Genomic DNA, 23,752 nt, shown 5'->3' with positions numbered 1-23,752 from the left:
GTTCATACTCTGACATGACATTTTGGCAGCACAGATGGCATAATGGCCACGATGTGATGTCAGATTGTGCAAAAGCTTCATGGGGTCTGATACAGTGTTAACCTGGCCCTGTTCAAGTGATATGATGATTAGCAGAATCTTATTCCTAAAATCAAGAAGGAGTTATAAAATTCAGTGCATGCTATGGAGCAAAATAATTCTCGGGTTTTGGAATTGTAGTTGAGAAATTGTGCCTCCGTGCCTTAAAGAAGGCACTTTGTGAGGCAGAGCGTTGCAGCATAAAGAAAATATAGGTAATCATAATTTTCCTAGTAAATGATTCATAACTATTTATTCACTATGCTAGTCCTGGTGTTCTGATTGGAAGCCAGGTTTCTCTTGTCTTCTGATCGAATTAGTTTTGGTCTATCTGTTTAGTGCATCTAATTTTAGCCCTGTAGTTTGCTCATGGACTTATCAAGTCTGCCTTATATTTTTGTTTTACAGAGGAAGCTGAGAACGCTGAGTCACAGCTGCATGGCTTAAACTATTGCACAGCTCCTAAACTAGTGACTTGGGCATGGGTTTATGAACAATTTAAAAGAAGAGACGAAGCTGAACAAGTGACGGTATTTATGAATTTTTTGAGACGCGTGCTGGGTGCCTGCTGATGGAGCCTTCCGGCAGTGAACAGCCCTACGATGACCTTGATCCTGAAGGTAAAAATAATTATCAAGAGGGCAGGAAACTGCCCGAATCTGAACAAAAGTTATCTAAAATTACCCATAATGCTCTGGAGAATATTAATGTGATTGGCCAGGGCTTGAAGCAACTCTTCCAACCACAGCGTCGGAGGTCTTCTGTTTCTCCCCATGATGTACAGCAAGCACAGACTGATCCAGAGCCCGAACCAGATCTGCAGAGCCAGACTGCTGGCACCGAGGTAGATGGGCTTCCTCAGCCTTCTTGCCAGCCTACTGCTTTGAACCGTGTTCTGCTACAGATCCGAGCACCCCCGAAGATGAAGAGGGGCACCAGCCTGCACAGCAGGAAGGGGAAGGCAGACCCCCCGAAGGGAAGCCCACAGTTCAGCAGGAAGTCTGGACATGATATGATCAGCCTTCTGCATTCGGGGCGGCCCAGGTCCTCATCCACCACGGATGCCCCCAGTAGCTCGTCCATGCTAGAGATAAGCAGCACCTCTTGTCTCCCCAGTGAGGAACCAATGGAGCGGGTAAGTTGCACTTGTGCAAGTATTTTATTAAACGTCACAGTGGTTGAGCAGACAACTCTGACTTTTTAATTCATTCAACTGAAGTGTTTTCTACAGTACTTTTAAGTATCATTAACAAACAAGTTGTGCTTTATTAGAGGTATCTTTTTCCACACAAAGGTGGATTAAAATAAGTTGCAGCTTTATAGTTTCAAAAGTCTGGATATGCACCATAAACAGGAGGTAAGCAGCAGGTGACAAGAAAGACTGTACTTTTATGAGCTGTTGCATAAAGGAATCATTGTCATCTAATTATATTTGGACAGCGAAGAGTAGCCTAATGGTTAGTTGCAGGGGGCCCAGAACCAGGTTTGATTTCCCACTGCAGCTCCTTGTCTTGTATTGGGAGGCCCACTAGGGACAGTAAAAGTGACTGTATGTAATATGCAAAGTGCTTTGATTGTACCACAGAAAGGTAGTATTCAAATGCACCACCCTTACTCCCTTATGTTACCCTCAGAGTTTATCATCCTAGCAGAACAGATGTAGCTAAGCCCTTGAGACTCCACAGACCCCCACCTATTTCAAAGGACTGCTGCAATTTGAGAGCCTATATCTTGTAGTAGCCTTTGGGTTAGAGCAGCAGGCTGAGAACCAGGAAAGTCTTAGGCAAGTCACTTAATCCTCCATTGCCTCAAGTAAGCGCTGTAGGGACAGGAGAAAACGTACTAGTCCTGAAAATGTGAGCTAAATCCAAGGTCTATAGGCATCTTTTTTGTTGGTCTGACAGCAGGTGTCACAGGCTTTGCAGTGGTTACCGTTAACCTTGTGTCCAATTATCTTTCACTCCTCTTATTTGTCTGTGTGCCCTCAAATGCTTTATTTTCCAGTCAGGGTGGGTCTGCTTTACCTGCTTTCTGCTAAAAAGTGTAGGTTAGTCTGTGTCTAAAATAGGCCTTTCTGAAGGAAAGTGCCATTTCCTTGTAATTCATGGCCTATGGAGTCACAATAAATGGGATTTCATAAGCATCTGAAAACCTATCCTGTTTAAGCAGATGGCCAGTGGCAGGATATTTTGTATTAGTTTACATCACTGAGCAATCAGAAAACCTAAAGAATTGGGCATTCAGCTATGGTGGTGGATTGTGGCAGAATGTTGTCATTGCATTTTAGACTTCTTATCTCATTTTGAAACTTACCCATCCCAGTCGTTTCTCTCGTATGCATAATGCAGAAGCCCGTCTCCCTTTTGCTTCTTCACTCGAATGCAACAGCACTTTATTGACATTGAAAGAGCCCACTAGGGACAAAGAAAGTATAATATTTGGTTGTATCACAGAAAAATGATATATCAAATCTATGACCCTTCTTTTCATCTGGCTAGACTGGAAAGTATCGATCCTTGTAATGGCTGGTATATGCAGCTTTGGAGGATGCTGTTTTGTTCTTTTCTTCTACACGGACTGTAAGAGGTTACATGCAGACACGCCAACTTTTTCTGTGAACAGAACAGAAAGAGAAACAGCAACATCTTAAGAACATTCTACAAATCACTAGGACCAGTTTCTTAAAGTTTTTTTTATTTTTGGCCTCTAATCACTTATCCTTTATCCTCGCCTCTTTATTCCCCTACCCTTAATTGTTCTGTCTGTCTCCTGTCTTATCTAGAGTGTAAGCTCTAAGAGCAGGGACTGTCTTTTTGTGTATGGTGTACAGCGCTGCGTATGCCTTGTAGCACTATAGAAATGATAAGTAGTAGTAGTAGACCAGTCCATACCAGTGGATCATGACGCCTTCTACTTGCACATGGAGGCAGAAATTCTGAATTGTTGCAGTGCCATTTCTAGTATAAAGGCTGGTGCTGGCTAGAACGCCAATATTTCTTTACTTTCAACAGATAGTGAAGTTGTGCTGGTGCAGTAGATTAGGTAGGTTAACCCTGACTCCACTGTGGTTGAGTCCTAGGACCTGAAGCTGCTGGGATTTGGGCCAAGGTCCTTACACCATAAAGCCAGAGGGATTTGGACCGCCTAATTCCAAGCAATTAGCCCATGGGCTCCGTCTTGCTGAGCTCAGGTTTCCAGAGGGCCCCGCCAGCGTGATGGTGGGGTTCTAGATTCCCTCCCTCCCTCTCCTTGCCCCTCCTCCTGCTGCAATCCATAGAAGAACCCATTGGTGTGGGCTGGTCTAGCAGGACTCAAGGAAAGAAAATTAACTGAAAGAAATCTAGGTGGACTTAGAAGATGTACTGAGCCAAATTGATAAGCTGGAGAGAGTGATAAATTACCCGGACCGGATGGTATACACCAGGGTATTGAAAGAACTTAAACATGGAATTGCTGATCTGCTGCTAGTGATCTGTAATCTGTCATTAAAGTCATCTGTGGTACCTGAGGACTGGAAGGTGGCCAATGTGATGCTGATTTTTAAAAAGGGTTCCGGGGTGATCTGAGTAATTACAGACTGGTAAGCCTGACTTCAGTGTCGGGCAAAATAGTGGCAAGTATTATAAAGAATAAAATTATAGAACACGTAGACAAACATGGTTTAATGGGACAGAGTCAGCATGGATTTAGCCATGGGAAATCTTGTTTCACCATTTTGCTTCTTTTCTTTGAAGGTGTGAATAAATGTGGATAAAGGTGAGCCAGTTGATGCAGTATATCTAGATTTTCAGAAAGCTTTTGACAAAGTTCCTCATGAGAGACTCCTGAGAAAATTAGAGAGTGATGGGATAGGAGGCAATGCTCTGTTGTGGATTAGGATTGGTTATTGGACAAAAAACAGAGGGTAGGGTTAAATGGCCATTTTTCTCAATGGAAGAGGGTAAATAGTGGAGTGCTGCAGGGATCTGTACTGGGACCGGTGCTTTTTAACATTTATAAATTGGAATGACGAGTGAGGTAATTAAATTTACAGATGATACGAAACTATTCAAAGTTGTCAAAAAGCATGTGGATTGTGAAGAATTGCAGGAAGACCTTAGGAAATTGGAAGACTGGGTATGAAATTTAATGTTGACAAATTCAAAGTGATGCACATTAGGAAGAATAATCTGAATCATAGTTATCTAATGCTAGGGTCCACTTTAGGAGTCAGCACTCAAGAAAATGACCTAGGTGTCATTGTAGACAGTACGCTGAAATCTTCTGCCTATTGTGTGGCAGCGACCAAAAAAGCAAACAGGATGCTAGGAATTATTAGGAGAGAGATGCATAATAAGACCAAAAATATTATAATGCCTCTGTATCGCTCCATGATGTGACCTCACCTCGAGTATTGTGTTCAATTCTGGTCACCGTATCTCAAAAAAGATCTAGCGGAATTAGAAAAGGTTCAAAGAAGAGCAACCAAAATTATAGAAGGGATGGAACTTCTTCCATACGAGGAAAGGCTAAAGAGGTTAAGGCTCTTGCTTGGAAAAGAGAGGGCTGAAGGGGATATAATTGAGGTCTATAATATCCTGAGTGGATTAGAATGGGTGGAGGTGAATCAGTTTTTCTGTCATCCAAAAAGTACTAAGACCAGGAGACACTCGATGAAATTGCATGGGAATAGTTTTAAAGCAAAGAGGAAGAAATATTTTTCACATAAAGAATAGTTAGCTCTGCCCGGTATCAGCCCTAGTTCATCACAGCCAGAGTCGCCATCTAAGCGTCTCTTGACACATCCACACACATGCAGCCAAGTTCCATTTTCTAATTAGAGATCCTCTGTGTTCATCCCACGCCTTTTTGAATTCCGTCATCATTTGTGTCTCTACCACCTCCTTAATGGAAGACTTTCAACATTTGTGCAGTCAAAGCAAGGAAGAAGAAAACTTGGTACTCGGTAGATGAGAGGCTGGTACAGGTGCAGCTTACGCTTCCACGGGAACCCCGCAGGAACTGCTTCCGTCCCCACGGGATTCCCGCGAACCTCGTTCCCGTGCAGCTCCCTAGTTGGATGCCAGTTCAGCACATTTTTATGATGTGCCCTTTCACTTAATTGTCTCCCACAGAGAGAAATTTGTTGCTGAGGTATATTGTTTAATTGACTGATAACTTGGGGAAGAACAAACAGTAAGGGCACTGGAACACAGCCTCTTCCCCTACTGTCCCAGGATCTCATGTTGATGTCATGTAAGGCTGCTTATAAATAGTGATCTGACTTTCTTGTTTCATTGCACAGGAAATGAGTGTCTGTGGCTGTATGCATATTCTCCCTCAGCAGTGTACTATAAATCCTTTTTTAGGAGTTTTTACCCCTCTTTCTATTCCCCAAAGGGGTTTAGGTGGCTTAATCAAAACAAAAAAAAAAAAGTCTCACTAGTATAAAAGATCTCCTGGTAAACTTGAACTTATTTTAATCTCAGACTTTAATTCTTGCTAATACAGTGTACATCTGTCTCCATAACCACTCTCAACAATATTTGTTTCAGCCATTGTTCAAACAGCCAAATTTTAGTTTGCTTGTGAAATTTTATATAGTTTCTTTCTAATCAAATTTCTTTTGTTAACCTGTTCACATTTCGCGATGCAGATGCCTTCAATGTGTGGTTTCCAGCTGACGTCAACTTACAGCATTTTACAGAGAGAATGTCCAGAAAAATAATCTTGTTCCGATCTCTAAGATTGTTGAGGGATATAGACCCTTATATTCAAAATATAAGGTGTGGCTAATCCACAGATCACTTTAGAACAGTAATATGAAGCTTAAATGTACATCTAAGTGAAATAGGTAACCAGTCAAATCTTTTAAAATCGGAGAGCCTCTGTCCTATCTTTTAGCTGTCTTAATATGCTGCTGCAGTATTAAGAATCTATTTAAAAGTCGTTTACTTAAGTACATAAGTACATAAGTACATAAGTAGTGCCATACTGGGAAAGACCAAAGGTCCATCTAGCCCAGCATCCTGTCACCGACAGTGGCCAATCCAGGTCAAGGGCACCTGGCACGCTCCCCAAACGTAAAAACATTCCAGACAAGTTATACCTAAAAATGCGGAATTTTTCCAAGTCCATTTAATAGCGGTCTATGGACTTGTCCTTTAGGAATCTATCTAACCCCTTTTTAAACTCCGTCAAGCTAACCGCCCGTACCACGTTCTCCGGCAACGAATTCCAGAGTCTAATTACACGTTGGGTGAAGAAAAATTTTCTCCGATTCGTTTTAAATTTACCACACTGTAGCTTCAGCTCATGCCCTCTAGTCCTAGTATTTTTGGATAGCGTGAACAGTCGCTTCACATCCACCCGATCCATTCCACTCATTATTTTATACACTTCTATCATATCTCCCCTCAGCCGTCTCTTCTCCAAGCTGAAAAGCCCTAGCCTTCTCAGCCTCTCTTCATAGGAAAGTCGTCCCATCCCCACTATCATTTTCGTCGCCCTTCGCTGTACCTTTTCCAATTCTACTATATCTTTTTTGAGATACGGAGACCAGTACTGAACACAATACTCCAGGTGCGGTCGCACCATGGAGCGATACAACGGCATTATAACATCCGCACACCTGGACTCCATACCCTTCCTAATAACACCCAACATTCTATTCGCTTTCCTAGCCGCAGCAGCACACTGAGCAGAAGGTTTCAGCGTATCATCGACGACGACACCCAGATCCCTTTCTTGATCCGTAACTCCTAACGCGGAACCTTGCAAGACGTAGCTATAATTCGGGTTCCTCTTACCCACATGCATCACTTTGCACTTGTCAACATTGAACTTCATCTGCCACTTGCACGCCCATTCTCCCAGTCTCGCAAGGTCCTCCTGTAATCGTTCACATTCCTCCTGCGACTTGACGACCCTGAATAATTTTGTGTCATCGGCGAATTTAATTACCTCACTAGTTATTCCCATCTCTAGGTCATTTATAAATACATTAAAAAGCAACGGACCCAGCACAGACCCCTGCGGGACCCCACTAACTACCCTCCTCCACTGAGAATACTGGCCACGCAATCCTACTCTCTGCTTCCTATCTTTCAACCAGTTCTTAATCCATAATAATACCCTACCTCCGATTCCATGACTCTGCAATTTCTTCAGGAGTCTTTCGTGCGGCACTTTGTCAAACGCCTTCTGAAAATCCAGATATACAATATCAACCGGCTCCCCATTGTCCACATGTTTGCTTACCCCCTCAAAAAAATGCATTAGATTGGTGAGGCAAGACTTCCCTTCACTAAATCCGTGCTGACTTTGTCTCATCAGTCCATGTTTTTGTATATGCTCTGCAATTTTATTCTTAATAATAGCCTCCACCATCTTGCCCGGCACCGACGTCAGACTCACCGGTCTATAATTTCCCGGATCTCCTCTGGAACCCTTCTTAAAAATCGGAGTAACATTGGCTACCCTCCAGTCTTCCGGTACTACACTCGATTTTAGGGACAGATTGCATATTTCTAACAGTAGCTCCGCAAGTTCATTTTTTAGTTCTATTAATACTCTGGGATGAATACCATCAGGTCCCGGTGATTTACTACTCTTCAGCTTGCTGAACTGACCCATTACATCCTCCAAGGTTACAGAGAATTTGTTTAGTTTCTCCGACTCCCCCGCTTCAAATATTCTTTCCGGCACTGGTGTCCCCCCCAAATCCTCCTCGGTGAAGACCGAAGCAAAGAATTCATTTAATTTCTCCGCTACGGCTTTATCCTCCTTGATCGCCCCTTTAACACCATTTTCGTCCAGCGGCCCAACCGACTCTTTGGCCGGTTTCCTGCTTTTAATGTATCTAAAAAAATTTTTACTATGTATTTTTGCTTCCAACGCTAATTTCTTCTCAAAGTCCTTTTTTGCCCTCCTTATCTCCGCTTTGCATTTGGCTTGGCATTCCTTATGATCTATCCTGTTACTTTCAGTTGGTTCTCTTCTCCACTTTCTGAAGGATTGTTTTTTGGCTCTAATGATTTCCTTTATCTTACTGTTTAGCCACGCCGGCTGACGTTTAGTCTTTTTTCCCTTTTTTCCAATACGTGGAATATATTTGTCCTGAACCTCCAGGATGGTGTTTTTAAACAGCATCCACGCCTGATGCAAGTTTTTTACTCTGCGAGCTGCTCCTTTCAGTCTTTTTTTCACCATTTTTCTCATTTTTCTCATTTTGTCGTAATCAGTAATCTATTTGTGAGATCATCACTGCTTGAACTATTGCCCTCGAACCCTTTTTGGAGTTTATCCCAACATTGGCGTTGCTGATTGTTGGTTGTAGTTGCAGGGGCAGCTGCTGTCTTTTTTTGTCTTTGACGGGCTTGAGCCAGAGGTCACAGGGCAGCCTGATGTCTCCTGATGAGCTGTGTGTCTTCGCCACCCATTGTACTTTATTTTACTGCTAGGTAAATGCTTCCTAGATCTTGTGCTGTGGTATTCTGCAGTGTTTATACTGTTGGAAGGATTGTGGGCACAGTGTGTGCTTGTACTGTGAGCTGTTGGCTACTTTAGAGCATAAAAAAGAGGAACTTGGACATATGTTAAGGCTCAGTAAGCAGAACCAAATCTACAAAGTAAGGGCTGATTTTTCACCAAAGGGCATCGTCCCTAAATAGACCTTGTGTTTGATAGCTGAGCTTGCAGGTTGCACATCTGGCTTTGGATCACGTGTTTTTACTTTTAAATGGATTTATTTCACATTTCTATTCTACCTAAGAACTAGATGGATTACAAATCACATACAAAAATATAAGTTAACTAGTATAAAAGGCCCGTTTCGGTAGGCAATGAAACGGGCGCTAGCAAGGTAATCCCCCCCCCCCCCGCAGCGTTCCTCCTGCCCCCCCTGCAGCCACCCATCTGGTCTTAGGACCCCCTCCCCACCAACCCTCCTCTCCCCCTGCAGCCATGCATGTGCAGCGGCCCTCCTCTCTCCCCTGCTCCCCCTGCAGCCACCCATGTGCAGCGACCCTCCTCTCCCCCTGCCTCCCCTGCAGCCACCCATCTGGTCTCAGTACCCCCTCCCCACCTCCCTCTTCCCTGCCCCCCCTGCAGCCACCCATGTCCAGCGACCCTCCCCTCCCCCCCTCGGCGCATCACCCAAGCCCTTCTGCCCTGGCGCATCACCCAAGCCCCTACCCCCCCCCCCCCCTTCGGGCACATCAACCTCCTCGCCACCCGCAGCCGCCAGTACTAACGCTGTCTGGCCGCTGCTGCGTTCTCTGTTGAGCAGCAGCGGCCGGTACAAAAAGAGAAAAAGCCAAAAAAAGATTTTAAACCTAAAACACGGCTCCATAGACAGCCATCTGGCATTGGCTGTCATCGCTGCAGCCGCTCCTCCTCTCCCCTCTGACGTCGCTGCGCTCCTCTGGGGTCTTCCTGCAGGGGCAGTGAAGTGAAGAGGAGAGGAGGAGCGGCTGCAGAGACAACAGCCAATGTTTACGGAGCCATGTTTCAGGTTTAAAATTTTTTTGGGGGGCTTTTTTCTTTTTGTACCGGCCGCTGCTGCTCCACAGGAGAAGCAGCAGTAGCCGGACAGTGTTAGTATTGGCGGCTGCGGGTGGCGAGGGGGTTGATGTGCCCACTGGGGGGGGGGGGGGTAGGGGCTTTGGTAAAGCGCTGGGGGGAGGGTCTTGGGTGATGCGTCGAGGGGGGGTAGGGGTTTTGGTGTTGCACCAGTGCTTGGTTGTTGCGCCGAGGGGGGGCACTGACAGCTGTTTCCCAGGCAGGGGGAGGAGTAGGGAAACACGCTCTGCTGATGTCAGTGCATTCTAAACTGCCTAGCAGACCACCTCCGGAGGGAGGCACGGTCCCAGGCACATTAGAATGTTGAAGGTGAGAATTATTATATAAGAAGACATTTAAAACTCAACATAAAATCAATCAATATAAAACATATGAAATTACAAAAACACTACACACTTTAGCTAAAATATGGTTTCCATATTGATGACTTCTTGTAAAATCAGCTAGCCTTCATGTGCAAGAGTAAATAAGTGAGTTTTTAGCTATTTCTTAAAAGCTGCAACATCTTTAATGTCTCAGTGTCAGAAGGAACTTCCATTCCTTTGGTCCTGTGATAGAAAATGCATGTTCTTTAGTGTCAACAAAATGTAGCTTTGATAATGTTGGAGTCTTTAGACCTAAGTGAGTATGTTGGTCAATAAATTTTTAACACTTGATTCATATAGACTGCATCATCATGTTGAATGTATTTGCTGAATAAGCATCCAAATTTTGAATCTTATAGAATGCAAGACTGACAGCCGATGCGACCCATACAATAGAGCAGTAATGCGATAATGTCTAGGAAAACCACTAATATGTGTGGCAGAATTTTAGGCTAATTGCAAGGCACTCAGCTGTGTTTTGTGGAAGGCTGAGGTACAAGGCATTGCAAAGGAAGGAGCAGCACCATATGTTAAAAATAATAAACCCGGGACACCGCAAAAGTGGAGTACCGTGTGTCACTAAGTAGGAGGAAACCAGCAGAAGGAGTAGTGAAGGTAGCAGGGCTCTTCCACAAAATAACAAAAGGACGAGAGGTGTAATGAATAAAATCTTTATTCTTCAAGACCCGACACAGTACTGTGTTTTGGCATGACGCCTACATCAAGGGTCTGCTCATAGAATCACTGATGAGGATTGGGTGTCAGGATAACAGTCTTTAAAAAGACGCAGTCCCAGTGGACATGCAGTGCAACATGCAGGAACGAAGTGCTGAAAAGCAGCAGAACAGCAGGGCTTAGAAGGTAAGGATGAGGCACTGTAGGCTAATCTAGAGAGAGGGAATGGACCTTTCATTCAGAATGCTGTAGTACAACAGATAGAGGGCAGTGAACAGCATGACTGCATCAAGCCCTTCCGGCAAAAATTTCACTGGCTACCAGGGCCCTTCCACCGACCAGAGTACGTCAAGAATAGGTTATCCCTTTACACACCTTTGAGACATTTAAGGCCCTCCCAAGGAACTTCCCTTACCATACCTTGCCAAAGGAAATGCGATAGGGACACCCACCAGTGAGCCTTTCTGAAGGAGCCCCCGCACTCTGCAACTCATTCCGAGGGACTACACCTGGCTCTTGCCCAAGCCTTTAATGGATACAATAACTGACTAGTCAGTCAATCCCAGCACATCAGCACCAGCTTGGCCACATGTACTCAGAGACCAGGTGTGCATCACCTTATTTGATTCTACAAACAGTTGACCTTCAGTCTAGCTACCCACTTTTATTTATTGAGCCAGCCACCTTTCCTTACTCATTTTGTCTTTTTAACTTCACTTGTTCCCTCTGCTGCCTATTAAGATACCTTATTTCTATTGTCCTATTATATTTGTGTTGAGATGTGCTATTTTAATATATACAGTACTAACTTTGTATCAAATTAATATAATTTTTATAATTTAACTTGTTCCCATGTTTACCTGACTATTGTGTGTGTTGCACTGACATTTTGTGATTTTACTGTCGTTTCACTGTCACTGCAATAGTACTGTTTTGGGTTAATCTTTATAAAAGACAATTGATAAATCCTAAAATATTGGTGTGATAGACTTTTGCAGGCAGAAGAAATGGACAGAGGTTTTATTGAAGACATTCACAAAATTGCTATGACAAGGGAAGTGTTATTGTATGGGGACGTTGATGGACACATCCTGACTGCTGTGTTGTTAGATCCTGGATTCTCTGCAGGGAGAATGAAAGAACCCATGCGGGAGGGGGTGATAGCGAACCCGGTGCTTTCAGATGGGGAGAGTTTCTGATGATGTGGCTTATGTGGCATCCAGTAAGCTCCAGATGATATGGTTGAGTATTAGAGCACAGGCAGAAAAGGTTCATTCAAGGGTGCAAATCAGGAAAGCTAAGATAGAGATGGAGGAACGCTACAAGGAACTGTTAGCTGGGTGAAAAAATCTTTGGGAAGCAGAAAAGCAGTGGGCAAAATAGAAAGGAGATATTGTGCGGTCATGAGCTGCTTTGTTAAGAAAGTGAATACAATTAAGAGTAAAGAGGCCACTTTGGTTTTTGAAACAGGTAGCTGTAAAGGTACAGAAAAGGAGGTTAACTTTCATAAATGACAAGACATGACAGAAAGAGGACAGACAGGAGAAGCTAGAAAAGAAGAAGTTTTGTTTTTAAAGATATGTTAGTGATGGGAGGAAGTACAAAAGTGGTATGGTGAAACTTGAAAGGAAGGAACATATAGAGACTGAGGAAAAAGCGGTGTTTACTGGTCAGACCCACCCAAGTAGGAATAGAAATGAGGGAGACCTTGAACGATTTTCAGAAGTCTGTATTCATGAGATGGTGCCTGACAGCATATATTCAAGGCATTGGGAGAAACTTCAAAAGTGCTGGAGGCACTGCTGTCTGACCTTTTCAGTGCTGCTTAGAGCCTTGGATGATTTTGGAGGATTGGAGATGGCCAGATTTGGTGTGTCTGCACAAAAGTGAAAGTGAGGAGGAGAGGGGTTAGGGCTTGCATTGATCAGCTTCCCAGTGGAGGTGAAGGAGACAAAGGCAATATCGGAATTCAAGAAATTGTCGGACTACCACAGGATCCTGAGTATCCTGAAAGCCAGACTGACCAGGGGCTACTCCGTGGTGGCCTGAGGAATGCTGCTTTAGAGTTCTCTGGCTCCAGTAGGAGCCTAATTAAGCCTGGGTCAGGCCATCACCTGCAACATCTGCTTGATTGCTTAATCTTGCTCAGAAGAGCCTAGCAGCTGTTCTATGTTTGGAACATACTGTCTTTCTGCCCTAAATAATTTAAGCAAGCATTGCAGTAAATCAGACATGTAGACACAGTAAGGTTATCTTAAACTGCATAGACCCTGACATCTCTCCTGGAATCAGCAAGCGACTTGATATTTGTTTTCTTGTTCTCTTCCTTTTTATGTATGTATGTATTAAAAATATTTGTTACTTGCATCTATCCACTTTGTGTTCTAGGAGACACACAGCAGTACATATTGTTCCTTTTACCCTTTCCTACCTTCCTTACTCTACTCATGTTGAGTAACTAGGGCTTGCCTTGTGCAGAAGATGCTACATGTCATAGTTCTTTTTATCTCTTGTATTACATTTTGCAGTTTACTATTCAGCTATCGTCATTTGCAGTGAGATGAACCCTTTCTTCCCTTCCCTTTCCCTGTTTTCCCCAGTTCCTCACCTCTTCTTTCCCTATCTCAGCCATTGCCCCAATCCCAGCTGTCTTCCAGTGGTAATGGTGTGAACATTACTGATTGTCCTGGCGGTGTCTGACTTCAACAGTTGATAAGCACCCCTGATGGTTACAAAGCAGTGTAGTCGGAGAACCACCACCAAAGTCATTACAAACGTAGACTAGCTGACACCCAAATAAATCCAATAGAGAACCCCATTACCTCCCGTTGCCCATGCTATGTCATCTCTCCACAGCTCCAAAACAAACATGAATCAAGCGTTTACACTGCCTATCTGTACCCACCAGTCACACTCTTGCCTCCCCCTCCCCCAAAAATACCCACCTATTGGAATTTGTTCATTACCTCTCTCTGTTGGGAGCGGCTAAGAAATAGAAGTCCACGCTGGTGGCATTTACCTGTCAGAGATTCAAGAAGTTCTCCACTCTTTCCATTTATCCAAGTTATCTTTCTCATCACCACCTGTCCCTTTCTTCCCTCCATGTCTCTGTGCAGGGCCCACCACATTCTCTCCTCCCCAGTCTCTTCGTGCCATTGCACGCTATACTCTTCTCCCTTCTCTTAGAGTCTCCAACTCATGCCAACAATAAGGCAGCAGTGGCTGCTGGAGGGTGGTGAAGAAAATGCTACTAGGACTAGTGGGCATGCGATGAAGCTACAAAGTAGTAAATTTAAAACTAATTGGAGAAAATCTTTCTTCATTCAACGTGTAATTAATCTCTGGAATTCGTTGCCAGAGAATGTGGTAAAGGTGGTTAGCTTAGCAGAGTTTAAAAAGGTTTGGATGGCTTCCTAAAAGAAAAGTCCTTAGTTCCTGGTCATCAAGCAGATGAATCCATTACGAGTGGGTTGTGTCCATCAACCAGCAGGGGGAGATAGAGAGCACTGAAAAACCATAGTGCCTCATGGCCAGCTAGCTCCATCTGCCTCTTCAGTATTCTCTATCTCCCCAGCAAGGTGGTTGCAGCTTGTTCAAGCTCCTTCAGAAAATCTGCCTGGGGTGGCTCCTGTGCTTTTGCCAGTTGTAGCAGGGGTGTTGTGGCTGATGGTGCCCACTTTAAAGGCAAATAGGTTAGCCCTTTCCCTGACTTACCCGGCCCCCGATGTGGAAGTAGACAAATAGGCAAGCCCTGTCCCTGTCTTTGCCCACGCTGTGGATGCAGGCACATAGGTTCGCCCTTTCCCTGCCTTTCCCATGCTACTGATCCTCTGGAGTTGGAAATTTGCCTCTTTCGCTGTTGCCTCAAACTTTCCTCACAGTGTTAAAAAAAAAAAAGTTGCGTCATGCTTTGGCGCTGCGATCCCAGAAAAGAGGTTTTCTTCTGATTGTGCAGCGTGACCGGAGCTCGGAAACTCGGTCTGGTGAGGTAAGAGCATTTTGTAGCTCCTCCAGGGAGGGCCCGCGTTTGGGATGATTTTGGCGCCAAACTGCCATTTTGAATTTCCGCCGCTTTTGGCGATGGTTGCTGAGAAAGTAAAGCGCTGTTCCGTTTGTGGCAAGCGCAAATCTGCAGCGGAGCTCTGTAAGGCGTGCTTTTCAGACGGTAGAGCCGGCCCGAGCATGTCGAGCGATGTTTCTTCCCGCTCCGTGGAGCTGGCAGCGGGCGCCATTTTGGAACAGCATGGCGTGACCCCCACTGAGGCAGAGGGGTTTGAGCCTGGAGAGGTGCCTCGTGTAGAGGCTAATAAAAGAGCTGTTTCCCCTGGACTGGAGCCGGGAGGCCAGGGTGAGCCATTTTCCCCTGAATTTGTTTTATTGCTGCATAATGCATACATGTTAAAAAGAGCTCTTCCACAGGGGTCCTCTGTAGCCCTGCTTTCTGTATCCCCTCCAGTGGAGTCTGGCCTTGGATAACCGTCAGGCACGTTTTCCCCTGACAGATGGCCGCAAGACAAGAGCAGAAGGGTGGACCTTCAGAGAGTGGTGCACCCCCCCCTCCCCCGTGGTCGGGATGTGAGGACTCTGAGGGGTCTGGCAGGCCGTCGTGGTCTGGAGAGCCAGAAGAAGGTGCAGGATTGCCACCGGATCCAGGTGATCCTTCCGCGGTGAGGATTTTCCACCGTAATGAGCTGCCAGCGCTTATTACTGATGCCTTGCAGGTCCTCTCTATAGAAGACCCTGGGAGTACTGAGACCTCCTCCGGTAATCTGAGGATGGCAAGTACTAAGAAGTCTGTTCGAGCCTTTCCTTTGCATGACTCCATCCAAGAGCTTATCACGGCTCAATGGGCTGACCCCGAGGGGCCTTTGAAATTCGCCAGGGCTATGGGGCAATTATACCCTCTAAGTGAGGAGCATTTGGCGCGCCTAGCAATGCCTAAAGTGGATGCCCTAGTCATGGCTGTGACAAAGAAAGCTACCCTCCCAGTGGAAGGAGGAGTTGCCATGAAGGACATGCAGGACCGTCGCCTGGAGGCAGCTATGAAACGGTCCTTTGAAATTTCAGTCCTATTCTTACGGGCGTCTGCATGCAGCTGCTACGCTGCCCGAGCCTGCCTCGCTTGGTTACAACAGGCAGTTGAACAGCCCGGAGATGGAGTGGAGCCCCTTACGGAGGTGGCACCGCGGATGGAGTCAGCCTTGTCATTTTGACTGACGCCCTTTATGATCTGGTCAGAGCTTCAGCTAAACAGATGGCTGTAGCGGTGGCGGCTCGCCGTCTTCTGTGGCTACGGCATTGGGCAGCTGACATGGCCTCTAAGCAAAGGTTGGTGAAGTTGCCCTTTCAAGGTCTTCTCCTGTTTGGTGAGGAGTTGGAGAAAATTGTGAAAGGCCTGGGGGATGCCAAACCCCAGCGCTTACCCGAGGATACTACTACTACTACTATTTAACATTTCTAGAGCGCTACAAAGTGTACGCAGCGCTGTACAAACACAAAAGAAAGACAGTCCCTGCTCAAAGAGCTTACAATCTAATAGACAAAAAGTAAAGCATTTAAATTTAAAATATTTAAGCAGTCAAGCACAAGAGAACAGTCACAGAAGGACAGAAGATGTTGAAGGGTCAGGCGGTTCCCGCCTCTTACAGACCTCGCTTCCGTGAAGCTAGAAGGTACCGCCTGGGGCGTTCTGCTGGGTTCACTTCGCGTGCCCGTTTTCAGCAGAGGAACTCCTGTCGCTCGGACAAACGTTCCCCAGCAGCAGGCTCAAGACCTGGAGTTCAAGGGCGACCCTCTCAATGATGGTGCGCTGGCACCCTCCTCGATTCCTGTGATAGGAGGACGACTTTCCCTCTTTCTCGAGGAGTGGGCCAAGATTACCTCAGATCAGTGGGTCTTGGACCTGATCAGAGAAGGCTACAGAATAGAATTCAATGCCCCGATAAGAGACATGTTTGTGGAGTCCCGATGCGGTTCTGCCGCCAAACGGGTGGCGGTGGAGGAGACCTTGCAAGGCTTGATTCACATTGGGGCGGTTTCCCCCGTGCCTCCCACCGAATGGGGCTCTGGCCATTACTCCATTTACTTCATGGTGCCGCGAAAAGGAGGGTCTTTTTGGCCTATCCTAGACTTAAAACAAGTCAACAAGTCTGAATGTGCGGCATTTTCACATGGAAACCCTGCGCTCCGTCATAGTGGCAGTACAGCCAGGAGAGTTTCTCATGTCTCTGGACCTGAAAGAAGCTTACTTGCACATACCAATTTGGCCCCCCGCATCAGAGGTTTCTGCGTTTTGCGGTGATGGGAAAACATTTCCCATTTCAGGCCTTGCCATTTGGCCTCGCCACAGCTCCCCAAACCTTTTCCAAGGTAATGGTGGCAGTAGCTTTTTTTTCTCAGGCGAGAGGGTATCCGGGTTCACCCGTACCTAGTCGACTGGCTCATCAGAGCAGACTCTGCAGAAGAGAGTCATCAGGTTACAGCCAGAGTGGTCTCAGTACTGCAATCTCTGGGCTGGGTCGTCAATATAGCCAAAAGTCACCTGATTCCCTCTCAATCTCTAGAATATTTGGGGGTCCGGTTAGACACAGCCTTGGGGATGGTCTGCCTACCCGAGGAAAGGTGGTGCAAGCTACAGAACCAGGTCCATCTGCTCCTGAGGATGCCTCACCTGCGAGCTTGGGACATAGTCCAGCTGTTGGGGTAGATGACGGCCACTTTGGAAGTGGTGCCTTGGGCGAGAGCGCACCTGAGACCTCTGCAGTGCTCCCTGCTTCAGTGGTGGTCTCCAATATCTCAGGATTATCAATGCAGACTCACGTGGCTCCCTGCGGCCCGGCTCAGTATGGAGTGGTGGCTCTCAGAGAGCATGCTGCAGCGAGGAATGCCGCTAGCGCTCCCCGATTGGTGCCTGGTGGTAATAGATGCCAGCCTGAAGGGCTGGGGTGCACATTGCCGGGGAAGGCATGCCCAGGGTCTTTGGACACCCGAGGAGTCGGAGTGGACCATCAGTTGCTTGGAGTTGAAAGCGATTTTCCAGGCGCTTCTGGCCTTTCAATTGACCCTGGAAGGATTGGCTGTCAGCGTTCTGTCGGACAACATGACAGCAGTGGCCTACATAAATCGCCAAGGAGGCAGTCAGTGCTTAGCATTAGCCGCGCAGGTTTGCCACTGGGCCGAGCTTCATCTGCAGTTTCTGTCAGCAGCTCATATTGCAGGTCAGAGCAACGTGCAAGCCGATTATCTGAGCAGGAATCAAATCGACCCAGCGAAATGGGAACTTGCAGACGAAGTATTCCTGCAGATCTGTACCAAATGGGGACAGCCCGTAATGGATCTTATGGCGTCAAGCACAAATGCCAAAGTCCCGTGCTTCTACAGCAGATGGAGAGATCCTCGCTCGGCAGGGTTGGATGCCTTGGCTCAACCCTGGCCTCAGGGCCTCCTGTATGTGTTCCCTCCGTGACCCTTGATAGGGCGAGTACTCCTGCGGATTCGTCTCCACAAAGGAGAGGTGGTTCTCATTGCCCCGGATTGGCCCAGGAGGCCGTGGTATGCGGACCTCCGGCGGATGCTGGTAGAGGATCCCCTGCCGTTCCCTCTGGTACCGAACCTGTTGTCACAGGGCCCGATGACCATGGAGGACGCCTGCCGCTTTGGTCTTACGGCATGGCTGTTGAGAGGGCGCAATTGAGAGACAAGGGATATTCCAGTAAAGTCATTTCCACTCTCCTACAGTCCCGCAAGTGTTCCACTTCCGTGGCTTATGCCAGGATTTGGCGCCAATTTGAGGCTTGGTGTGCTTCTAAAGCGATCACACCCATTCGGGCTTCTGTCTCGCCGATACTTGACTTTTTGCAGGATGGTTTACAAAAAGGCTTGGCCTATAATTCCCTGCGTGTTCAAGTGGCAGCCTTAGCATGTTTTCGAGGGAAGGTCGCTGGCCTCTCTCTGGCTGCTTGCCCGGATGTGACACGATTTCTTAGAGGGGTGCTTCGGCTTCGTCCTCCCATGCGGGCTCCGTGTCCGGCCTGAAACCTGGGGTTAGTTTTAAAGGCCCTTCAGTGTTCGCCCTTTGAGCCGCTTAGGCGAGCTTCGGAGAAGGATGTGACCTTAAAGACGGTCTTTTTGGTGGCCGTGACATCGGCGAGACGGGTATCTGAGCTCCAGGCGCTGTCCTGACGAGACCCATTTCTGCAATTCTCAGAGTCCGGAGTAATGGTACGTACGGTGCCTTCCTTCATGCCTAAGGTGGTTTCAGCGTTTCACCTAAACCAGCCTATTTTCCTGCCCTCCTTTTCTAAAGAGGAGTTTCCAGAAGCCTATGGACAGTTGCACCTTCTGGATGTGCGAAGGGCTCTGTTGCAATATCTGCGCATGTCAAATGCCTTCAGGACCTCTGACCATCTTTTTGTTCTTTTGTCAGGTCCGCGCAGAGGGTCTCCAGCGTCTAAGGCCACTATAGCTCGTTGGCTCAAAGAAGCTATCTTTTCAGCATATCTGCTATCTGGCCGGCCTCTGCCTGAAGCCTTTAAGGCACATTCCACAAGAGCAATTTCCTCTTGGGCTGAAACTGGAGCACTCTCTCTTCAAGAGATATGTAGTGCAGCTACTTGGGCTTCTAAGCTCTCGTTTGCCCGACATTACAAGCTGGATGTGGCTGCCAGGAGGGACGCGCATTTTGGAGCACAAGTGCTGGCGCGTGGTGTGGCTTGTTCCCACCCTATCTAGGGATTGCTTTGATACATCCCACTCGTAATAACATAACATATAGTATCATAGTAGATGACGGCAGAAAAAGACCTGCACGGTCCATCCAGTCTGCCCACGATAAACTCATATGTGTATACCTTACCTTGACTTGCACCCGTCTCCCCCAGGGCACAGACCGTATAAGTCTGTCCAGCAGTATTTCCCACCTCCCAACCACCAGTCCCGCCTCCCATCACCGGCTCTGGCACAGACCCTGTATAAGTCTGCCTCCCCTATCCTAGCCTCTCAACCACCAACCCCTCTTCCCCCCGCCACCCAATTTCAGCTAAATGGATTCATCTGCTTGATAACAAGGAAGGGAAAATTAAGTTCTTACCTTGTTAATTTTCTTTCCTTTAGTCATAGCAGATAAATCCATGAGCCCTCCCTCAGTGGTTCATTATGCGATTCATGTTACTTTTATGTTCAGTTTTTCCTGTAGATATGTTCCCTCATTGGGAGAAGTTGGAAAACAGTCTTCAGGATTTCTGTTCAGTTACAGGAGGATGAGTTCATTCCCTCCAGGAGGATGAGTCCATTCCCTCCTTTGACTTATAGCTCCAGTTTTGGGGCGTTCATCCGCTGTGAGGAAAGTTCATGTTATTATGCTTTGTGGTGTAACACTGCTTTGGAAGCTTCAAATACTGAAGAGGCAGATGGAGCTAGCTGGCCATGAGGCACTATGGTTTTTCAGTGCTCTCTATCTCCCCCTGCTGGTTGATGGACACAACCCACTCGTAATGAATTCATCTGCTATGACTAAAGGAAAGAAAATTACCAAGGTAAGAACCTAATTTTCCCACCATTATTAAATTGGACTTAGGGAAAATCCACTATTTCTGGGATAAGCAGTATAAAATGTTTTGTACTTTTTTGGGATCTTGCCAGGTATTTGTGACCTGGATTGGCCACTGTTGGAACCAGGATGCTGGGTTTGATGGACCTTTGGTCTTTCCCAGTTTGGCAATACTTATGTAAGGTCTCCTGTTGCTCCCACCTCTTTTGTAATCAGGAAACAGGCTACAGGAAAAGCTGGGAGACAATCATTTTCCATCTTACTCTTTAGCTTGCAGCTCCTTATCAATGAACAAACGGACTCTAATGAAGATCTGCTTTCCAGCTGTCCGTGCTGTGTTCATACTCTACATGTATGCCTTTTGCTCTGCTGAAGATCTGTATAGCAGCTCCTCATTGTCTTAGGTTTGCAATGTAGGAGTGCCTGAGCTGGAGGAACTTTTAAAAACATTCTAAACCTAGTTATGAAAATTGTTGAAATAAAGTTATATTGATCGTTTGCTATTGCTTCATAAATTATCAACAAAGTTTTCTACTGCCACAGTTTCTTTAGGTAGGAAGCCAAAGAGCTGGCAGGGAAATGGGACTCTTCTGTAAACAAAACTGCTAGAGACAGTTACTGTTAGAGTCCTGTGGGGCCAGTGGGCCCATGTTCTGGACAAGTGGCTTGAATCAGCTTTGAAGACGCAGTTCTGAGTTTGTATTTTTGCTTGGGTTGTTGGTATGTTAACAGAATGTGCTGAACTCAATTATTATTCAGTTGACGGCATATCTGCACTATTAATCAGGAAAAATGCCTGCTGTTGTCTTCACTGTCTGTCACTGCTAAACTCAAACCCCCTACAGATTGTCTCTGCTGAAGTTAGAGTACTGTTGCAGTCTAATTGTACTTTTTCCCCCCATTTTCTAATGTGTAATTTAGTTTTCCACTACAAGTGTTCGTATGTGGAATGCATTGTGAGTAGTAGCTGAACCCCTTAACCTGAGAGCAGCTGCAGGGGTCCTTGTAGGGTCCCTGTCCCCGGCCTGCTGTGCTGCTTGAATCAGCTGCTGACCCCTGAGGCTTGCCGCTCTCTTGTTTTAAAACAAGTTTTATTGATTTTTTTTTTTCCCCTGCAAGATGCACATAAATGGTAAAAGCACTTAAGCATGCACTGATTCGCTAACACTACATGTAAAAATAGCAGCTGGAGATGGGTGGGAAACTTGTGACATCTACCCTGATCCAAGATCAAGAAAGAGATGAGGCAGTTGGTCAACAGGGATATCAAGGACTTGGTACCCTGAGCTTTACTGGCACATAATGGATTTCTCCTGATGGGACATATACAGGTTCTGGCTCTTATGCGTTTTAGGATTCCTGTAACAGCAGCAGTGACAATGGAAGGCTGATATAGGGTAAGTAAACAGACTTGTATCCAGAGCAGGGGCATATCTGGAATCCAGCGGTAGGGGGGGCCAGAGCCAGAGAGAGGGGGCACATTTTTGCCTCCCTCCCCCCCCCCCCCCGCCGTCAACCCTCCCCCGCTGCTTACCTTTGTTGGCGGGGGGCCCCAACCCCCGCCAGCCGAGGTTTGACCCGCAGTCTTCATATTTCGTCTTCCTCAGACTCCTCCGTGGCCATGCTGTATGTAACGCTGCTGATTCGTTGAATCCAGTTCGGAGTCTGACGTCGCAGCACGTTGTACGCGCGTACAACGTGCTGCGACGTCAGACTCCGAACTGGATTCAACGAATCAGCAGCGTTACTTACAGCATGGCCACGGAGGAGTCGGAGGAAGACGAAATATGAAGACTGCGGGTCGGACCTCGGCTGGCGGGGGTTGGGGCCCCCCGCCAGCAAAGGTAAGCAGCGGGGGAGGGTTGACGGCGAAGGAGGGGAGCCAGGGCGAAATCTGCGGGGGCCCAGGCCCCTGTGGCCCCACGCAGATACGCCCCTGATCCAGAGAGGAGTGGCCTAGTGGTTAGGGTGGTGGACTTTGATCCTGGGGAATTGAGGAACTGAGTTCAATTCCCACTTCAGGCACAGGCAGCTCCTTGTGACTCTGGGCAAGTCACTTAACCCTCCATTGCCCCACGTAAGCTGCATTGAGCCTGCCATGAGTGGGAAAGCACGGGGTACCAATGTAATAAATAAAAATATCTCTCTCTCAGAGGTGGTGATAAGGGGAAAGAGCATGAGGCTCATTCCTGTCCAGAGCCACCTCCTGTTCTCTACTCTGCCATTGCCAAAAACATCCTTAACCAGCAAGTACCAACTGCTGCCAGTGGGTTAGATACGGCCCTCGGAGCTTATTATTGGCTCGCCTTACTTTTCCTGCCTACAGCTGAATATGATCCACACTAGAAGGAGGCGTTTTGTAAACCTGTCATGGGGGAAGGGGGGGGGGGGGAGAAAAGGAGATCTAAAAAATGTTATTTTTCAGAGAGACACCTCGTTAAAGACCAACAGAGTGAGGAATAGGGTCAGAAGTACTAGTCTAACTTTGCTTTCATCCTGTGGCTGTTTCTAGAAGCACAGCTCCTGCTGGGCTATGTGGTTTCTTTAGTTTGAAGCTGGAACTCAGAAATGTTGTTCTGTCAGCACTGCCTTCAAGGTTAGAGGGGGAAATGTCGCTTTAATTCTTGCCATAATGTCCCCTAATAGTGGTGCTGGGTTCCTTCCAACTAATTGATTCTCTGGAAAAAAGGACTTTTAATGCTGTTACTGAAGCCTTAATGATTAGAAATGGCTATGGTGGCCATATCTTTGAGTGAGAGCAGTGGATTTAGCCTTCAGTGGGCTGGGAGTTGGGCATGCAAACTAATAGGAAAAAATCAGGTCGTACCCTGGCAGGAGCAGGAAGCACTGTAAAATGCAACTATTTATAATTACGTAATAGAAGCTGTGGGGAGATTCCAGGAACACATGGTTCCCTTCTCAATGTATTATTTATTAGGATTTTATTAACCACCTTTATGAGGCGATTCAGCCTAGCCAACTTATAGGAATAGTGTAACAGTAGTAAAATGATAGCTGTCAGCATAATGTACAGAACAAGGAAGTAAACTTGGAAATACCAACATTTAAAATTATAAGAATGTCAAAAATATGATAGTATCAGTACTATACACATTAAAACAGCAACATTCATAGAACAGAAGTTTGATCCTCAATATCAGCACCATACAGATAGGTAACAAAACAGCAGATCGGCTATGTTTCACCCTTTCAGGGGCTATAAACCTATAGATAAACATAGAAGATTAATACAAATCATAAAACTACTCCTTCCATAACCATAAATAAAACAAATAAAACTTAAACTGCCATAACTAAGAGACACTGATGTGAGAGAGAAAATCATAATGTAACAAAGCCCTAGTGCAAAAACATACATTGTAAAGTAGAGAGCGCACATACCCAAGAGGTGTAAATCTAGTATATCATCTATTGGTAAAAGGCTACAACAAATAAAATCCATTGTTAGAAAAGATACAGCTAAAGAGTGCTAGTATATACTGAAACAAGCCTTTGAAGTGACCTC

At 46.2% G+C, this 23,752-nt stretch overlaps 1 protein-coding gene across 3 annotated transcripts in view; it reads left to right on the top strand.

Annotated features, from left to right (window-relative positions):
- Nucleotides 1–23,752, top strand: part of TMCC1 (transmembrane and coiled-coil domain family 1) — a 150,714-nt gene that overhangs the window by 29,567 nt on the left and 97,395 nt on the right. For all 3 annotated transcript variants that reach the window (XM_030205752.1, XM_030205754.1, XM_030205755.1), the window contains exon 3: nucleotides 487–1,213. In XM_030205752.1, the coding sequence (XP_030061612.1) occupies nucleotides 650–1,213 (564 nt within the window). In that variant the 5' untranslated portion in view covers nucleotides 487–649. The remainder of the gene's footprint in view (nucleotides 1–486; nucleotides 1,214–23,752) is intronic.

Source organism: Microcaecilia unicolor, chromosome 6, assembly GCF_901765095.1.
Source record: "Microcaecilia unicolor chromosome 6, aMicUni1.1, whole genome shotgun sequence".
Taxonomy (NCBI): domain Eukaryota; kingdom Metazoa; phylum Chordata; class Amphibia; order Gymnophiona; family Siphonopidae; genus Microcaecilia; species Microcaecilia unicolor.
The sequence above is the reverse complement of the archived record's forward strand: the minus strand, read 5'-3'. Positions and strand labels throughout refer to the sequence as shown.